This window comes from Dermacentor variabilis, chromosome 11, assembly GCF_050947875.1.
Source record: "Dermacentor variabilis isolate Ectoservices chromosome 11, ASM5094787v1, whole genome shotgun sequence".
Classification (NCBI taxonomy): domain Eukaryota; kingdom Metazoa; phylum Arthropoda; class Arachnida; order Ixodida; family Ixodidae; genus Dermacentor; species Dermacentor variabilis.
In genome coordinates this window covers 100,318,711-100,337,660 of record NC_134578.1, presented here as the reverse complement: position 1 = coordinate 100,337,660, position 18,950 = coordinate 100,318,711, and the positions used below count along the sequence as shown (strand labels likewise).

The 18,950-nt window shown below is 46.3% G+C and overlaps 1 protein-coding gene across 1 annotated transcript; it reads right to left on the bottom strand.

Annotated features, from left to right (window-relative positions):
• Positions 1-18,451, bottom strand: LOC142563395 (solute carrier family 22 member 6-like). Its single transcript, XM_075673950.1, has 4 exons — positions 18,098-18,451; positions 8,860-9,277; positions 2,241-2,548; positions 1-12 (listed from the first exon to the last, which is right to left on the bottom strand). The coding sequence occupies exons 1-4, from the start codon at positions 18,449-18,451 to the stop codon at positions 1-3; spliced, it is 1,092 nt and encodes a 363-aa protein (XP_075530065.1).
• Positions 18,452-18,950: the final 499 nt, after the last annotated feature.

Below are 18,950 nucleotides of genomic sequence, written 5' to 3'. Positions count from 1 at the left end.
TCACAGCATAAGCTGGAAGCATGCAAAATGTAAACAAAACAAATTACGCAATTGTTAGTGGCTCATCAAGCTCGTAAAGCGCTCTTCATCCAAAGCGGGATTTGTTATCCCAGTCACGGTGGGATTTTTTACTTCTAACTATGGCGAGGTGAAGCATAGGATGAGGAAATGGCCTTCCGACGTCAAAATGATCAATAAACCTCTGCAGAACTGGTGTAAAAGATACGGGGATCGTTTCCTTATAACTGCATCTTTGTATATAATAACACCATACGACATGTTAAACAGGTATACCAGCAACCGAAATGCTTTTGTGTCCTAGTTACTCATCAACTAATGCTGTTCTCTTCTTCAGTTTTCGTGGAGATGTGCAGAATTTCTACAAATTATAAAATACGTAAATCAAGCGCAACCTAATAAACAAAATGGGTTCCGTTATCGCTAGTACACGCGGTACAACGTTTCGTCCGATGCAATAGTTTTCTGGCACACCTGGATGCTGAACAATCATGACATCCTTTCAGTAAATGGGAACAACTACTGCCTTGCGACACCTAGAACGTAAACCTTTAGGCACCAGTGTCATTGCTGACAAAAAAATGCAACGAATAAATGCACTCTGAAATGTGCTTTTAAATGACATGATATGGCAAGTACGCGTTATAAACGCCCGAAAAGTGGTTAGGTGCATACAGTGGGTCCAGCTTCGCTTTATTGCCCTTGGTAATTAGTGAGCAGCTGCTGGCTCACGATGTTGCACTTTCGCGCAAGAACTTTCACAAGACAACACAATATAAGAGTTTTAAGGAATTCATTTCGGCTTGTTACATTCAAGAAGCCAGGAATGTGAGTGCGCACAAATATTCTAAAAAAAGAAGCTTTGGTTGTTCGCAATTATGTGTTAGTCCTCTCGTGACAGTGTGCAGAGTACATGCTTTTCCTTTATGAGAACTGTCTGTTCCTCTGGGATGCACGTTTATATATATGTACATGCACAGAAGCAGTCATTTTAAACGGATATTTCTTTACCTCTATTAGGTTTACGTAACTTTACGCTAGTTTTTTTTTTAAAGTCTCCTTGGCTCTAGTCGGCTGACTGTAAGAATGTGTTTACTACAGTTTTCGGAGACATTGTGCAGTATTTACACTTGCCGTTCCTGGTTAGCGAGAACAAATGTTGGTGACGCGGTATCTTGGATTTGACCATTGTGTTTCCTACGTCGCAACACACAGGAGTTGGGGCTTGCCTATGTCACCCTAATGCGATAAACTTTTCATTTTAATGTTATTTCCAGTCAAACTGGTACGTCTACTCATAGACGGCCTGTGTCTCCTTTGGAATTGAAAACATGTGATGTACTAAAGAAATATCGAAGACATTTCTGCGAATACTTTGAAAAAGTTTCAAAGATTGCCTCTGGCAGATAGCATGTTTATATTTCTTCAGCTGCCCTACGTGAAAAGGCCGACATTAGTAGCTCGAAAAATTGAAGTGCATAATAGACTAAACAACAATAATGTTACTCATTAGGCTTTTTACTAATTACCTAATGTCTCATAGTGCAAATTTTAAATTCTACACGTGAAGTTCCCAAGGCGGATCCACTTGGAACGAATTCTCAGGATCAGACCAGTTTCGAGATATTAATTCCCCAATTTTCTCGAGAATCGTATTGGCGTTCCAGTTACTTTTTTGCTTGAGTGCGTAAAACGACGTTACCTTAAGAAAGTGACTCGAATGCCAAAGCATTTTTCGCAATGTTCGGGAACCAGTATTTCAAATCTGGTGTTATCTTGACATTTCGTTCCAAGTGGATCCGCCTTTCGAATTCCACGGCTACAAATGGTAACTTGCAATATTGGCCATAACGTAATTAGATAAAAACGTAATTATTTTTTTCTGTAGTCGATTAGACATTTCAATTTCCTGTGCAAGTAATGCCCGCTTCTTCGAGTAGAGAAAATTGCGAAGCAGAACTGTGATATCTGCCACAAGAAATGTGTACAAACGTTCGCAGTGTTCGCTGAAACACCCTGTATTATGAGTGATAGCAGCTATTTGAACCAACAGTGCTTCAGCTTTTCCATCCTGCACAGTGCTCCAATCGAAAATACGAACATGCAGCATGACACTGTTAAGTTTTCGAAACTGGAAACTGTTACATGCGAACGAGCAATATTTTTCAAATAAGCCAGAAAGCCTCGGGTAGAGTGTTAAACATTTGTGCAAAAGTGCGTACCGTAACGACAGTGGCTAGTCCGGCGACGTATATGGGCGCGAGAAGCGTGGGCCAGCAGATGGCCAGAGCGCAGTACGGTCCCCGCGGTCCAGGCTGTGTGCTCTCGAAGAGCAGTATGAACGATGTCACTTCTATGGCGCTGCAGGCAGCTGATGATAAACAGCGCAAAAGTCCGTAGGCCAACAGGGAGCTTGCTAGGCAAGTAGCCGCACCCGAGCCTATCACTACTGCCAAGGCCATAAGAAGAACCAGCCGGCGACCTAGGATGTCCGACGCTATGCCAACGCATGGTATGGCCAAGATGCTGGCTGCAATGGCAGAAAAGTTCGTGAGATGAACTATTGCAATAAACTAAACAACTGAATCGGTCCCTCTATCATTAGAAGAGGAGATGACGTCTCTTAATAAAATATAAAATGTACACACTTATTTCATCAGAATTGCCCATGGCGTCTCCTTCTTTGCCGCAACTGGTACCCAGCAAATTGAAAGGTATTCCAGGCAGACTAAACTTGTGTTGACATCTGTATATGGGTGTCGATGTCACTAACAGTATTGGTTGGCGTTGGGATACCTATTGACCGAAATTGGCGTGAAATACGTTCGCTTAATTTGGGAGCATACCCAGTGGCCTCAGCAGAAGATAACCAGCGGCCGAAAAGGGAACACATCCACTGATCTCTACAGAAAACTGGCAGCTTCGCCCGAAAGGCGAAGCATCGATAGCGATAGTAAATTAGTGGACAGCTGTATGAAGTAAGGAGAGTAGCTTTATTGGCCGTATACACTTGCAAACACAGGCATATTAACTCATTTAGCAAGTATGGTGCCCCAGGCGCACAAGCAAACATGAACACGTCTGATTCCATCACCGTGGAAACTTGCTGTCAAAGCACTAGAGTGAGGAAGCGCGGCAACAGCAGCGAGCGAGTTGACTTTCGTGCTGCACCTCGCATCAAAGCGAACTAAGCTACGAAAACACAGCGCGCAGCGGACTCTGTGTCCGCCGCTGATGACTTTCAAGGTGCCGGGCTGGCGCCCCTCTCCCCTAAGAGCCTTGTGCGCGACGGAAGACGACGCGCTTCCTCACCCGTTTCCTCCCTCGCGTGCACGAGGTTTAGCCGCAATCGTCTGCTCACTTTCGCACGCTATCACTCGCATTTGCAGCATACGGCGCACGGCGGCGCTTTTAGCGCCCTTGGTCTTTATACCGAACATCACGGCGGCGCCGACAGCAGAAATGCACCTGGAGTATCCGCATAATGACCCATCGGAATAAAATTGACTTTAAAAAAGTTTGTCAAAAAAAAAGCCGCGGCACCCACCTCGTTATGGTTTTCAACAGTAAGTCCTAAGCCATGAATCAATATAGCGACAACGCATTGCTACCACCGAAACAAGTTATTTATGAGATGTGTACGGCAGTAGGACTCCTATTCGCATTTCCCCAATGCGATGCGAATAGAGGTCACTACATCGATATCTCTAGCCCCATAGCCCCATCTCCAACGCTGACGAAATATCGCTTCTCGACATGTTCCACGCCTTCAAAGAATGTCTACTTCCAAGTTCACTCAAAAATAACTGAAGCGTTCGAGGACTTGTCCCAAATTCAACGTTTCAGTCAGAGCTTCCAGAAATTCGAACCCCCATCAATGATGCATTCAAACAAAACGTTGCTTATTCTGTACTTGGCAACACATTCACGAATCTACTCATTTTGACTAATATTGACCCGGCCGTCCAAACAGGTACGAGTGGCTACGCTATTTACGCTATTGTTGCCCATAAGCCGTGTAGCCTCCAGTGGTATTGCTGACGTTAGCCGGCTCCGTCTCGAATGGAATTACTTTAACACAGAGCGTTAATGCCCTTTTCTCGTTTCATCTGTTGTAAATATTTGTATCTTCCTGTTTCACCGAGACTTCGTTGTTACAGACCATCATGCCCTTTGTCGGCTGTCCTCGCTAAAGGATGCGTAAGGACGCTTCGGCTTCTAGGCTTTGCGCTTGTAAGAATACATGTTTTTTTTGTGCTGTTTATATCCGACCGGTTACACATGGGCGCTGACTGCCAGTCCCATCTTTGAATTTGGCTGCCTGATTCCATAGACTGCGCCACCGACGCCTGCATAATGCCCAGCACGGGATTTATCAATGCACCCTTGAAGACCACCAGAACACATCCTTACGATTTCTCACTGAGCGCATAACTACTCAACACCCAGATTCTTTAATAAGCCTCTTAGTTTGAAAGGACGATGCATTGTGAAGGAGCGATGTGCGTTCCAGCGCCTGCAGTTCGCGGACACCTCAGCTCCGCTGTTCTCGCACAGCATCATGATCTCCCCAGCACAGGCCACTTCGGCGGCGCTTCCAGTCTTCACCATGTCAGTCCGTGCTTCTTCTGGCCTAGTGTCTACTGCGATATCTGACGATACGTTTTGACCTACGAGAGCAGCCAACTCAGGAAATGCGCATTCCAACCTAGCAGTTTCTCAACTTGCACTGGACCTACTCGAACCGTTCTCCACGTCCACCATAGCTAAGTGACGTATTGCAGCGATACCATTCCCTAGGCGACTCGCTTCGCTATCACAAATAAGCTCCCTAACAGCCGCGTCACTGACGTAAACGATTGTTTCCTTCGCAACGTAGTATATCCCGATGCTTCTCGCCACCTGGTGACCGGCCCCGGCCGCTGCTTTCTCTCCACACTCATTGACAGTCTTCTCTGATCTTTGTGTAGTCTCCAAAATTTTACGAACGTTAAGCAAGCGCCCACAAAGAGGCTCAGCAACCGCCTGAGATACACGCGTACGCACATGTTCTTAATGTCTTTCTGAAGATGAGCATGATTGGGACTTTACATTGAACTTTGCCACCTCGACTTCTAAAGCTTCCCACCAGTAACCTGACGGATAATTCACCCTTTTATATCCTGTATCAGAGCAAGCTGCGTCTACCCTTCGACTCCTTCTTTCCAACTGATACACATTCGGCCTGCTCTTATGCACCGTTACACCACTGCGCATCGCCCATGATCGTTTTCTGTCTTCTAAGGCTACTTAGTAAACAACTAATGGGCACCCCAGTCAAGACGTTCGCTTCTGCCCTGTGCACATCATCCAACTCTAAGATCCTTCTCATAGCATACGCCTCTGGGAACAGCTGATACGCCATTATCTTGGCTCCAATCGTGTCGCGAGTCAAGTAGCGCACCACGCGATGTCTCCTTTGGCAGCCCTCAGCTCCCCATTCATGTCTTTAGCCGTTGTCATTGAACTTACGCACATATTCCGGCTCAAGCCGTATCAATTAGTCTCGTACAGTTTAGCTTAGGCCGCACCGCTTAGTCGAAAACACATCAGAAAGCTCACTTGTGTTAATTTTGTTCCATCGTCTAACGTCATGTAGTCCGACCCTTACACCCTGACGTCTGTATGACGAAGTCCACTCTGCCTAAAATATTTTTATTCAAATATTTTTAATCACCCCAACTTAATTTCTGCGATCTTCATCGTTGTTGCCGAGCGGTCCGTTGTAAATGCCATCTACGATACGACCTTATCGCACTTCGCGCACCCTGTGATTTTTATCTGCGGCGAATCACGACGGGTTTAGCCGCCGAGGATGGTGGTTTGATGGCCGCCATTTTTCCGCTGGCGCAGTGTTGTGCGCGCAAAGGAAGAGGGGAGGGGGTAGGGAGTGAGAGGTGAACTCGCGTTCTCCTCTTCTTTCCCTGCCGTTAATACGTGATGCGCGCCTGAATGCGGCATTGCGCGCCAGTTGGGCTAAGCTGCGGTGGGTGCAACTGTAATTAATTATGGAGTTCTGTGTGCCAAAACCACTCTCTGATCATGAGGCACGCCGTAGTGGAAGACTCAGGAAATTTCGACCACCTGGGGTTCTTTAACGTGTACCGAAATCTAAGTACACGGGTGTTTTCGCATTTCGCCACCATCGAAATGCGGCCGCCGTTGCCGGGATTCGATTCCGCGACCTCGTGCTCAGCAACCTAACACCATAGCCACTGAACAACCACGGCGGGTTGGATGCAACTGTAAGACGAGCCGAGATGGCTTGTAGCTTCTAGTAATCTACGTTCTCGGGCGCCTGGTATTGAAGGCCGCGTAGTCTAAATTTGTGGAGATGCGTTTAAGTTACACACAGCATGAAGCCTTTGCTCGCTGCTGGTGCCATCCGTGATCACGCCCGCGTTCCTACCGCAAGTGTCCGCGGTCATCGATGAAGATGGTGGATGACCTCAAGATTATGGAGATGATCGAGATGTGTCCATGCTTGGCTGCGCGCGCGTGACGCAATACTTGATAAATCAAGCAGTAGGATTAGTTTACTTCAACTTTTTACCACAGAGCGCCCTTTCAGGCGTAATATGATGTTTTTATGTAGGAAGAATAACAGAGTGAAAAGTAAATGGCAATACATGATGAATAAAAACCCTACCATTCCTTCAATTTGTCTTGGCACTTGGCACACAGGAACAAAGTGTAATACTTCCGCACCACGTGGAGCATAACACAAATACAGCTTCTTGCTGTTAGCAAGCTAAGACTTGACCCGACCCTGGTCGTTACTTTCCGCAATTTGATAACCAAGGTGCGCTTTCAATTTGAAAAGTGAACTCAGGCCTTTCTAGAACAACAAATATATTGCTATCATCAAAATTTAGTCTGATAAATGCACAGAAGTTCATTTTAATTACACTATCCATTTCAGTAACGAATCTCACATATCGACAATGGTGACTGTGGACTTTGTAAAAGTTGTTAATACCAATTTTGTTAGTTCCATCTCGAGATATTTTATCGCGAAAGCGCGCGCATATGAGCTATTCTGCAGAAAGTATGAATTTCTAGTAGAACTGATCATTCTAACACTGACACCGAGCTAGACACATATGTACGCTGCTTTGTGAAAGGATCCAGAGCACTTTGTTTTCTTGGTGTCCGGATAAAAACGTCATGTCAGAAAGTTTTTTTGTCGCAACGGCACTACTCTTTCATGTCGCGACCAAAAGCTTTCGTTTCGATATCAGAGCTTTTTTCCTGTTAACATAAAGTGGGCGAGTTCAAAGGCTTCTATAACTAGTGCTTCTGTCGCAACGTCGCAAATTCTAACGTAAGGTTAGATCTGCCTTTCGCAGTCAAAAAAAATTTCTGTCGTGCGACACGAACGTTTGCAGCGACTAGAGTCACAAGAGGCCTTCTCGTCTCAGCGGTGAAGTATTTTGGCGGCAGGCGAATGATGTCATGTTATTATCTGCAACATGACGCCAAAGCGAACGCGCCGAACACCGAGTGGACTTGATTCGTGAGCGCATTCTACACGGAACATTTTGCTTCAGCGTTTATGAATACCTCAGAGTAGATTTAATACAACGTACCGATATTTAATGAAGTAGTTACTTTATTCGGGAAAAAGATTGCGTTACGTGATGAGCAGAAAAAGGTTCACAAGGAGGAGTTGACGACATGTAAACAAGAGCCCTGTATTCAGGAATGTGCACTGTAGGTGTAGGCGACCTTAACTTGTGTAGAGTAGCCTAATCTCGAAATTGCGCGTTGAGGAAAGTTTCTTCTCTAGAACCATAGTGTTCCATTGCAGTTAAGGTGTCTAATATGGAGTTTTTAAGAAATATTCTAATATATGTAATACGCATACAATGAAACTGGCTAAATCGGAGGGTATTTACCCAACATTTAAAACCTGATAATTAGACAAGCGACACGGTTGGGCTAGCTGGTACATCTAAATAGTTAACGAACCATAGCGTGACGGGAAAAGACATTGATAACTCGTTGGTTAACTTCTAGACTTCATCAGATATGCTTCTTCGGGCATGCGCAAGAAAGGGGTTGTTTGCACATAAGCAATCCTTCTGTCATGTTCCCGGTTCTTTTTCTTTAACTTTACCGTACCCACTGCTAATGTTTTCTTCTTTACAGTAGGTACGTGCTTTATCAACCTCTACTGTAAAAAAGATTACTGATCATGTTTTCTCGCGCTTGCGCCACAATACGCTGGGTGGGCACATGCATTTCCTGTAACTTCATGTGTAATTAGCACTCGTGCTGCCAATGCCTTCTTTCATTGCCGTATGTTTCACAGTAGTTTAACTTTTGAATGATTGAATGCTTCAAGTCTTGCTTCCATTTCAAAACCTTACAATCCATGTGCCTCGCCAGGCGACCCTAATGTACGCTATCTTGGTCGGCCTTAACAGAGGGGACATCAGAACGCGCAACAATAAGAACAAACAGCTAGTACACCAGTGTACCATCCATTGTTTGCACGTTACCGTGGATACCCAGAACTCCAGTTGTCGAGTGTGTTATAAACCATTCTGCGCATTTGCAAACATAGAGGTCATCATTATTTTTTTTAATCTTCTCTCCGACGCTCACTCCATGCAACATCCTGAATGATGAACGTCCAGCTGTAGATTACGTTAGGATTATTTCTTTCGAATCGCGTCTGCTTTCTCGGAATTGCTGCACTTTGCGTCTTCTTTGCCGTAGAAAACATATGTTGTGTCAATCAACACGACCCGAAAAATGTCATCTCATCTGAGGGAATATAAATAAAAGGAAGCGCACCTCCCGCGTACGCTGCTTTCACCAGACCCTGGTACCGCGACATGTTGCAGACCATGTCCCAGCGGGCCGCAGCGTTCCTGCCCGGAGTGCCAAGTGCGTAGACGAAGCGCTCGCAAGGCACCTCGCTGGCGTTTCTTCTGTCCACCACCAGGGGGGGCTGCGCGCTGGCCACGAGGTGGTCCTCAAAGCTGCTTCCAGGCTTAAGCGGCGGTGTCGTTAGTTGGGAAACAGGCGCAACAAGTGGGTCGTAACGCTGGCACTGTTTGAAGTGGCCTTTTGTGTCGCGTGGTATGGCCGCGTCCTTCCACTGCTCCTCGGACACGTTGGCGAACTGCTCCGGAGGGGCGCACCAGTGCTCGACAGGCTCGAAATCGATGAAGAGTGCGAAGCTGTAGGAGTAGGAGAGCATGGTTGCCAGCTGCGTTGTAAAGAAAGAAATGAGAACTGAAGCACATATTGTAAGCTTGAACCATGTGGCAAAGTTAGCAGCGTGAGCGTTCTCAGGGGTCTTTCTTTTTTCTTATTGGAATGGGGGGGGGGGGGGCATGCCATCCTGCAACACAAATTTTGACTATCAGCACTATAACTCAAACTGGGAAGCTGCGGAGAGCGCAAAGTCGCCCCCGTCGAGGCGACGCTCCCTAACGTCACCAAGAAACCCGTGCACCGCGGCTCCATACTCCTTGTGTCACAGCGCGCTGGCTGCCTTCCTGTTACTGGTGTTAGGAATGACCGTACGGGGTGACAACGTGCCAGCTGTTTCAGCCCGCTGCACGTGTTCCTATCCAACTATCTAGACTGTCGATGCATGTCTTGTCTAAAATGTAAATAATGTAAATAAATCCTGTTTACCGAGTTCCTCTCTACGACCTTCAACTCCTTCAAATGGTGGCAGCGGCGAGATCGTCCGACGACTCCTACATCTGGTTGGCAGCGGTGGGATCGTCCGACGAATCTCATACTGGGCGAAGTAACAGAACGTTGCCTCAAGGGGCATCGCATTGCGCTGGCGGCAGCCCTTCAGTTCCGATTTTGCGCCATTTGAGAGCTGAAACTCGTAGTGCCACAGTTCCGCAGGTTTCAAAATATCGTTTGGCTTCCACAGAGAGTTCACTTCAATTTCCCACATAGCACAAGCCCGCTCAAAGTAAAAATTTAAAGTTAAAAATGAATGTTGTTCACAAGCGACTCATTACCACGTGTCACCTGTCACTCCGTTGTCGCCACCGCTGACAGCATGCTTCCGAAGGAACCGCTGTTCTACTTAGAAACGGCTATATTTAAGTATTAGCGTCAGTAGAAAAACCCTGTATGCCATAAGCGGATCTGTTACGACGTGAAGGCGTCTCGAACGTAGTGTACCGGCTAAACTCAGCAGAAATCGGGTGCGATGCGGTACCACATACAGTATCATTGTCAACACAGGAAGGATGGAGAAGCTGTCAGGTTCAGGTTATCGCTTCCGTACACTTTTAAGCAAATTGTTGCAGTGAAATATGACACACGCGCTGGCAGTCTCAGTGCACGAGCTTAAACAAGTGAAAGATAGTGGCAATTTCGTACTGACTTGTGTCTCAGATGCGTTCGTTGCCTAATGTGTAGACAATTGGACTGATGCGCTGAGGAACACATGTAAAAAATGCTGCTGCTGTATTCGAAGTTTTCTTCATTGAACATGCTTCACATAAGACAAACTAAAACCTGCCTAACACACACCACGCGGTAATTGTATAGGGACACATAGCAATACTTCTGAGCGCCTGAGCAAACAGAAAGACTGCGTCGGCCACAACCCATCTCTTTATGAATCCCATCAGAACCCATATCATTATTGAGATAAGACTTAATGAAATGCATTAACACGCCGTTTTGCAACCGCTGACACTCCATGTGGCAACCTTGCTGCCAAACACAGTGCCAAATAACTCTATGACGGCCTATACCGTAGCGTAATTACTGCTTCCTAGTTGTAATTCCACATCATCCCTAATATCCTGGCTGCAACTTGGATACACTGGCTATCCATGAAGTGATCGCACTCTTCACAGATTTGGCTGTTGTGAATGCCAACATCAGTTTACCATATTTTGGCAAAATACCCCTTCTGTAAACTTGCCCCATCAATTCTGGCAAATCGGCTACAAACCGGTGCGCATCATGGGCCCTATAACGTAAAACTATTCTAATATGTTTTTATTCCATTCTCCTGACGTCAACTTTGCGTAACTGCCGGTGCAGGCATGGGGCGGTTACACAAATTTGGCATTGGGCGGTTACGGAAATTGGTCTGTTCAGACAACCCGCAGGCTTGTCCGAACAGACCAATCAAACGTTCTCCTCGTTCATAGGAGGTCACATTTGTTTGTTTGAAAAACGAATATCATTGCCTGCACTGAGTGGCTTGTCTTATCTAATTGGCTGACAGGAGGCGAGACGCGCGCTCAAGTGGAGAGGGATTCGATGGGGCCGAGTCACTGCACTAAAAACAGTGATAACAGGATGAAGGGGGTGGTGCCGGCGTCTGCGATTGGTCCGCTTTCCCTTGCTTAGCTTGCAGCGGCTGCTCGAAAATCGCGATGGCATACAACGGAAGCTTAATAATGACGCTAAAACGGATCCTCAGTAAAGGAGAGTTGGCAGAACGAGGTAGTAAACGTGTCGAAAGTGCTAGAAAACATTACACTGCCACGTAAGACGTTTTATTATACGCGCAGAAACCCATGCTCTCCGGCAGGTGCGAGTAACCAGTGGCTGAGCGATCTGGGCAGCCATCTTTTACTCCTTTCGGAATGGGGCAGCCTGCGGCTATTCAGAAGAAAATTCAGTTTTGTTCGACATATTAATAAGGCTTTAACGCGTACACGTCACTTTGACGCGGTGAGTTTTCGCAGTTTTTGACGTCGCGGGACAGGCAGACGAAGCGGCTGCCGCCCTAAAGCTTTTGACCAATAGACGAGGTACAACGGCGAAAAGGCGCCGAATCCGATATAGCCATTTTTCTTTTGTTCGGTCCAATCGTGTATAATCAGCGCGTAGGCGTCTTATCATATGGGAAGCTATCGCAGATTTCGTGACGTCTCGTGACAGAAAGGCGAAGTGGGGGTGTTTCAAAAAAGTGTTTGACCAATCCCGGAGGGCTGAACGCAGTATTGGAATAGAAAAGTTTGGGATCGTTTTGTGTTATAGGGTTCCAGCTTCACATGCGCATTGCCAAACTTGTCAGTTCAGGCAAGTACTCAGTGGCACTTACCCAGTTACACAAGTTGTCTACTAGGCCAAACCGCAGCCAGAACATACAAAGCGGCACACGTTAGTAGACAGCTTGGGTCACTAAGTGAAAGAGATGAGATAGAGACATGCCACCCAATGTGTACTGTTGCTAAATGTACCCGTGACTTTCAAGCACCGAGCAGTAAAATGACACATTGCAGAGGGGCAACTGAGTAAAACATTTATTTTAGCTACTGCCGTCTACAAACAAATGTGCGCCAACGCGATCACCTATCTAGGGAACACATTTCATTTCAGGATTTGCATCAACGTGCCCTTCAAGTGAAGAACTATTTAGGTAAAATAACGAATGTCAGCGCATTACAAGCATGTCTATTTCCCAACAAAACACGTCGGGAGCTGCACTAATAGCGCTGCCAGTTCTAAAATACGAGGAACCTTGCCTACACCTTCGAAAAGAAGCAGGAGCGCTGAACCACAAGTTAAAGCAATGCATGCACAAAAATCGCGAGAGAAAGTGGCCAGCCTGAACTGATAACCGCTATCAATGTGATTAGCATTTTTCAGATAGAATACCGACCGCGGTCCAGCCTTCAAGAGTGCAATTTTAAGTCCACAGAGTTCACTCATTTTCTCTGTAAGGGTGGAGCATATGAGTGTAACATGTAACCAAAGAAACGTACGGGGAGCTACTACAAGTTTCCTAGAACTCCCTACACAAGTACCAAAGGTAGCGCAGATAGGCTAACAGTAGGTGCATCTTCTCATTCTTTTGAGAAATTAAGTTGGCCGTACATGAAAACGAGTACATTCTATCGCGCCCACATAAAGATGAAGTTGCGAGAGATACGTTGGAAAGACGCAGCTTTGGAATGGAGTGAAGAGTGGACACATACTAGCATTTTGCATGAGAATGGTGGCAAGTGCCTGAGGGACATTTCTCTTTTTCTTTGTTTGGAGCACTGCAGCGTCCGTGAGGCAGCAAACACTGTGACCACCGCTTGCCTATAGGTTCGGCGAACTGCGTTCCACTGAATTTTTCGAACAGGAATGTTGGGCTCAGGAATTTTGGTATTGTGGGCAAACTGCTTTGTACAGCGAAGATGTTAAGGGCCACTTCCCCCAGTAATGCTTCCGTTTGTAGACACAAAATTATGATAATCATGATTCGCTCCACCCTCCTCTTCTTCCGCTGTTCGCTCGTTGGCACCGCTCAGCGCCAGCCCACGATCGCGCTCGCGACACTACTGCGGCGTTCGTCGTCGTCATTAATTATTTAAATATTGAAGTAATCAAAAACGCAAAGACCTAAATAATTTGACAGCACAATTTCACCGAAAGTTTTGAGGTCTAGTTCCAACCGGGTAGTATCCACCTGTAGACACAAAACGTGGGTCGCTACCGAAGATAGTTCAATGCCGGCGGAGGTGAAGCAGGCGTTAAGCACTCTCGGTACGTGCTGCGATCCCGAAGATAGTGGAATACCGTGCGGACCCGTAGCGGAGATCAAGCAGCCGTTATGCACTCCGCACACGTGCATCGATGCCGAAGAAAGTGCAATGCCGGGTTGACCCGCGGTGGAGGTGCAGTCCACCATTAAGGAGCCCACATACACAGCTTCGCTGGTCCCCATTTTTCGCGTTGTGGAAGGGCACTGAGTTTCGCCGTCCTTTGTACAGTGTCACGCAGGCGGTCAGTGGGCAGGGCGCGCGCCGCAGGAGGCGGCACGAGAGGGGTATAGGAGCAGGTGTTTCTCCGGTGCGCGCCTTTTCGCCCCATGGATTCGGCTAGGTGCAAGCGGCCGCGAGTCTTCGGAGAAGAGTTGCAGCGCTGACGTTGCGCAAATGCCGAGGTTCGAGAGCGAGAAGCGCAAGCAAAGCGCCAGCGGAGGGAAGCTGCTACCGCCGAGGATCGAGAACGGCAAACGCAAACCAAGCACCGGTGGAGGCAAGCCCACCCCCACTTTCAAGCGAAGGCAACCCAAGCCAAGCGCTCACAGAGGCCCGCTAACCCTCAGCTTAGAGAGTAGGAGGCCGAGCAGAGAAGTCGACACAAAGAGATTCCCCCCACGGAGGGTGCCGATGGACGGTTCAAGAGGGAATTCCGAGACGGTGAGTGCGGCCACAACTGGAAGGCGTTTGACTGTGGTTTGATCACAAACTCACGCACGTGAAGAGCGTACGCAAATCCGCAACGAAGCTCGAATCTATCAAAAGCACGATAACTAGATATAAGACTTTCATGAAAATCGCGGTAAACGCGAGTTTAAACTTGAGAAAACGACCACCAGCGTTGCAGTTTTGTCCGATTTCAGTGCGTGGAAGTGGTTTATCATTTTTATACATGATTTTACGTCGGTACAAAAAAAGGTTAACGAATTGAAGTAACAAATAACCAACATATTTAGTTAGCGAGAACATTCTTTAATAAATAATGTGAAAAATAAACTTTGACGTCAAAAATATGGTATATAAATATACCATATATAACCGCTATTACATGCATAAAGATGATCGGAAAATAATTGATTAGTGCACCAAAAATGCACACAATCATGCAAGGACATATCCTGCTAGTTGCGTAGTTACGTCCGCCTACCTATACTCTCAATTATTCCCCATAAAATGTATGCTGACGTTGTGTAATAAAAATCACTCGCATGCTTCTGTTTCTTAGTTTGTGGAGAATCCTGATTTTAAAACAGTCCCCCTAAAGGGACACTTAAGCGAAACAATAAATCAGTTTAGACTAATGAAGCGTTGTTTCAGAACTCTGCAGGGAGTCATTTGAAATAATAATTTCATTATTAGATGAGAAAATGAAAGTCCAAGTACCAGTATTTGAATTTCGCGCCGAAACCCGAGCGCGTTGGCTGAGTAAAGGTTCCCGAAATTTGCCATGTTTAATATTTGGTTCCTTTAGAACACAATGTATTCAATTTGTACCGCTATATATAGTTAGTAGGCCCTAGAAGATGCCATAAGAATCCATGATGTCACAGCCAGCAGGTGCGGGAACTGAAGTAGGCGCCGCCACCCGTATTTCGTTCTTGCGCTTTTTCTGGCTTACCAAACGTCTTATCGTTGCAAGAGTGATTTGTTTGGTGCTGTAGAAAGGTAATTTACTGATGCAAAAGAAATCATTTTTCAGTTTAGTGTCCCTTTAAGCTTTTGGAAACTGTGGCCCAGCGCGTTCAACTGTTTTTTGGAGGGGAAGTTGCGGCGCAGACTTTGCATCTGATTTGTGATTCTTCAAGCGTAGACTAAACGGGGTTTCTGTTGCTCCAGTGCATTGTGCGCTACAAATGGTGCGCGACGTGTCGCATTTGTAATCATCTGTAATTTTAAAAGAAAATGAAAATGCAGCGCCGTTGCCCGCTTTAGCCGTAGTTTTCACGGGGAAGAGCTTGCATCCAAGCTTTAAAGCGACAGCTTTAAGGGCCCCGTGTAGCAGAAAATCCAGTGTCGACCGTCATCTCGGGAATAATCATTCTGAAATGCACCTACGCAACCACGCGTACCCAACCGCGCAGGCCTTCCGTGTAGCGTAAAGAAGTTCCTGAACTAACTGAATTTTTCAAAGTAAAATGCTTCAGCCAAAATCGTAAAGTACCATTCACACACAACCTACAGGTAAGGTAACGTGAGATCGTTATTTGAATTTAGGGGAAATCATAATCCTGCTACGCAGAAATTCAAGGACGCACACCTTTTAGCACGACAGCGTTTTGCAGCTGTCATTCGAGGTCTTTCTCAGTTGGAGCGCCGTGGCCCCATCGGTTCTTAGCACACCAGAAAAAAAAAGAACAACAATGCTCACCTTCGTGCATAGCGTACGCCGCCAATATTTAGCAGTAAACACTAGGATCACATAAGCTGCAGTTGCCGGGAATCTTCAGAAACACTCAGGAATATTTTGTTGATATCGCGTTCCACTCTTAATGGCGAAGCTTAACTATTCTCCAAATTTTCCCCGTAGTGCGCAGCCTTTGAACCTAACTGCGTTAGTTTTGGAGGAGGCGAGAACATCTCTTAGGTTGGTGGCCCTTCTGTATAACATGAGCGGAGTTTGAAAAAAATGGCTGTGGCTTAGCTAAGGTTAAACCCAGGATGCGAAGCATACTAGCCTTTATTTTAGTTGTTGAACCACTGTTTAGCCTGGTGAACTGCTGTTGCTTGGCTATATTTGGTTCGGCTAGACGAAGAAATAACTCATGCGTTACTCTGCTTCGCCTTCAAGAGTGGAACGCGACAGCGTTCCCGTCGACCCGCCAAGGGGTGTAAGACAATGGGCTACGGCGCAGCGACTACGCGCCCCGCATTGGACGCGGTGAGCGTCGAGCAACGCAGCGTTCGGCGCGGCAACGAAATGTGCGCCTGAGCAAGCGACGCAGGCCTGAGCCTTAGAAACAGCTAGTTTCTAAGGCAACACTGCATTCACTAGAGGCGCTTTTGTACCGCTTTGAAGCATCGTACTCGTGGCTCAGTGGTATCGTCTCCGTCTCACACTCCAGAGACCCTGGTTCGATTCCCACCCAGCCCATCTTGCAAGAGTTGAGCCAAAGCCACCTAGAAACAAGCGCAGCTGCTTATATACCGCCGCGACGCCGCGAGCGACGGCGCGAGTTGGAGCCCCGTTTCTCCTCTGTCGTGACGTCACAGTGTCACGTGGTCAGCCTTGAAGGCGACACCGCCGCGCCTGAGGAGCTGGGTTGAGCTCTAGTAATATGCTTCGTATAAAATAATTTGTCGCCTTGCTGTTGAAAGCATGATGCGGCACATGTCGACTCTCGTCGACGCTGTGAGAGCATACGCGGTGTATAATTAACTTTATGTAGGTGCGAAAATTTATTATTTCTGAAAATCAAATCGCATATTCCCTCATTTGTTCGAACATTCGCATGTTTAGTAACTGCGAAAAGTGCTTCTTCGTCGCGATATTTTTCGCATGATTATCAAATATTTCGGGTCGCCATTTGCGCTCCGCAAATAAGCATACGCACGCGAGACTACTCCAGTACCTTTCATCTCGGCCGCGGAAGAAGAAATGACACACAGAATTTAGCCCCGCTCGCTACGTCGCCAATGCAGCTCGGATTTTCCCACTAAACTGCTATCACTAGCACTCAAGAGCCATTGCCGAGTATTAGAATAAACTCCATATTTACTCATAACACTATGCTTGCATTTTAAAGAGGCATCACTTCATGACAAGGAATATATCTCTCAAACTTGCTCACAACGAGAACGTACTGCGATGGGAATACTGTTGTATGTAACCGAAAGGAGCTATTCGTTATTCGTAAATTCTTAGATACTGTAATTACTTGTATAAAGTTTGTATAAAACATGCAATTGAATGTACAACACGCTAGCGTACCGGACCATAACGTCGGGCAGAAAAAGCTTTGAAGAATTATAAAATACGAGGGCGAATTATGTGCCCTACAGAGATGCTTTTTCAGTAGGCCAGATACTAAAAATGATGTCTGATGTTAACGAAAGACTAATTAAGTAGAAGAGCCGGATACGCCCGGTACCATTTCCCACGAGGTTTTAGCTGCTGAAAAGAAAGAAAACTTGTCAGAATTTGTGACATCTGCTTTCTCTGTGACCAATTCGTAGTAAACGTCTCGTAATGTCGTGAAGGTAAGCAGATCTATTCAATATCAAGTGCTTCTGCCAGTATTCTATCTGTATTCAATTCGGCAGCGAAAATTAGGATTCGCACATTGCTAGTACACACTGACGGCTGCACAAGGCATCGAGACGAGAGAAACGCCGAACGAATATCATAGAAAACCTACATGTGTGCTTGCGTGGGCAGCGCATGCCGAACACAACCCCGTTGACAACACAGGACTCGGTTTTCAATACCCTGACCAGTATAGTAGCTTGCGAGGGGCTCATAGGCAACAGTTTGTTTACACAGGGGCGCTTTTTCCGGTCGGAATACTGAACTACACCTGCTTGCTGAGCAAGATGCCAATGGCTTATTTCAGCCTCACCTGAGCACAGAGGAGCATCGTCTTCTGGAATCGGCCGTGCCCAAACGCAGACCTGCTCTCCACCGGGGTCTCTGATGGCGTCTGGTTTCCGGTCTCGTCCGCGAGCCGCGTAGCAGTCAGGCGTGACGTCGAGAAGAGGGAACCCAAGCTGCCGGGCCACAGGCTCCCCGCTTCCGATTCTTGCTTAGCTGGCCGGGACCCATCGCGTTTCGCGGACACTTTGCTCATCTTGGTTGATCGGGAAACAGGCCCAGGAAGAACTGTAGGGGGCTTCGCCATTACCGAGGACTGTTCTTCTTCTGCTTCTTCTTCGTGCATAAAGCTTCGTCCTACACAGTAGCCGGACGATGGCATGTAAAATAAGTAACAACAAGAAAGTGTGGAAGGAGCTAAAACCAAGAGACGTTACTGGAGTAAATCCACCATTCATAAACAACATGTCAAATGGTTTGAACTTTCGCTCTATTATTATAATATTTTTTTTATTTCCAGGAGTGTGAGGGCGCCAGCACAGAATGACGAGAAAAACGACGTTACCCAACTCACTCGTCTTAAAATTGATATTAACGATTGGTATGGGCATAATTATTCAATTAAGTATATATTTAATTATTAGTAAATTAATTATTAATTTAGTTTTTCTTTCTTTATTTTATTTGTTTATTGTACCTTCCAGGCCCGAAGGCGTTACAGAAAGCAGTGGGACGAAATACAGAGAGAGTGTAGATGGCAGGTTATAATGCTGCAGGAAAAATGCGGATTAACAAAAATATTCTTCAATAGTAGTTCTAAAAGTAGATCTGTCAGTTATGTTAACAATTGAGTCTATATTGTTCTTATCTTACAAAATTTC

Bases quoted from the DNA above. Each gene is read 5' to 3' on its own strand.
- LOC142563395 (XM_075673950.1), bottom strand. From the start codon at position 18,451: ATGCCATCGTCCGGCTACTGTGTAGGACGAAGCTTTATGCACGAAGAA. The intron at 9,278-18,097 runs GTGAGGCTGAAA...TTTACAACGCAG, and splicing joins CGATGCTCCTCTGTGCTCAG to CTGGCAACCATGCTCTCCTA. The intron at 2,549-8,859 runs GTGCGCTTCCTT...CTGCCATTGCAG, and splicing joins GAAAGCAGCGTACGCGGGAG to CCAGCATCTTGGCCATACCA.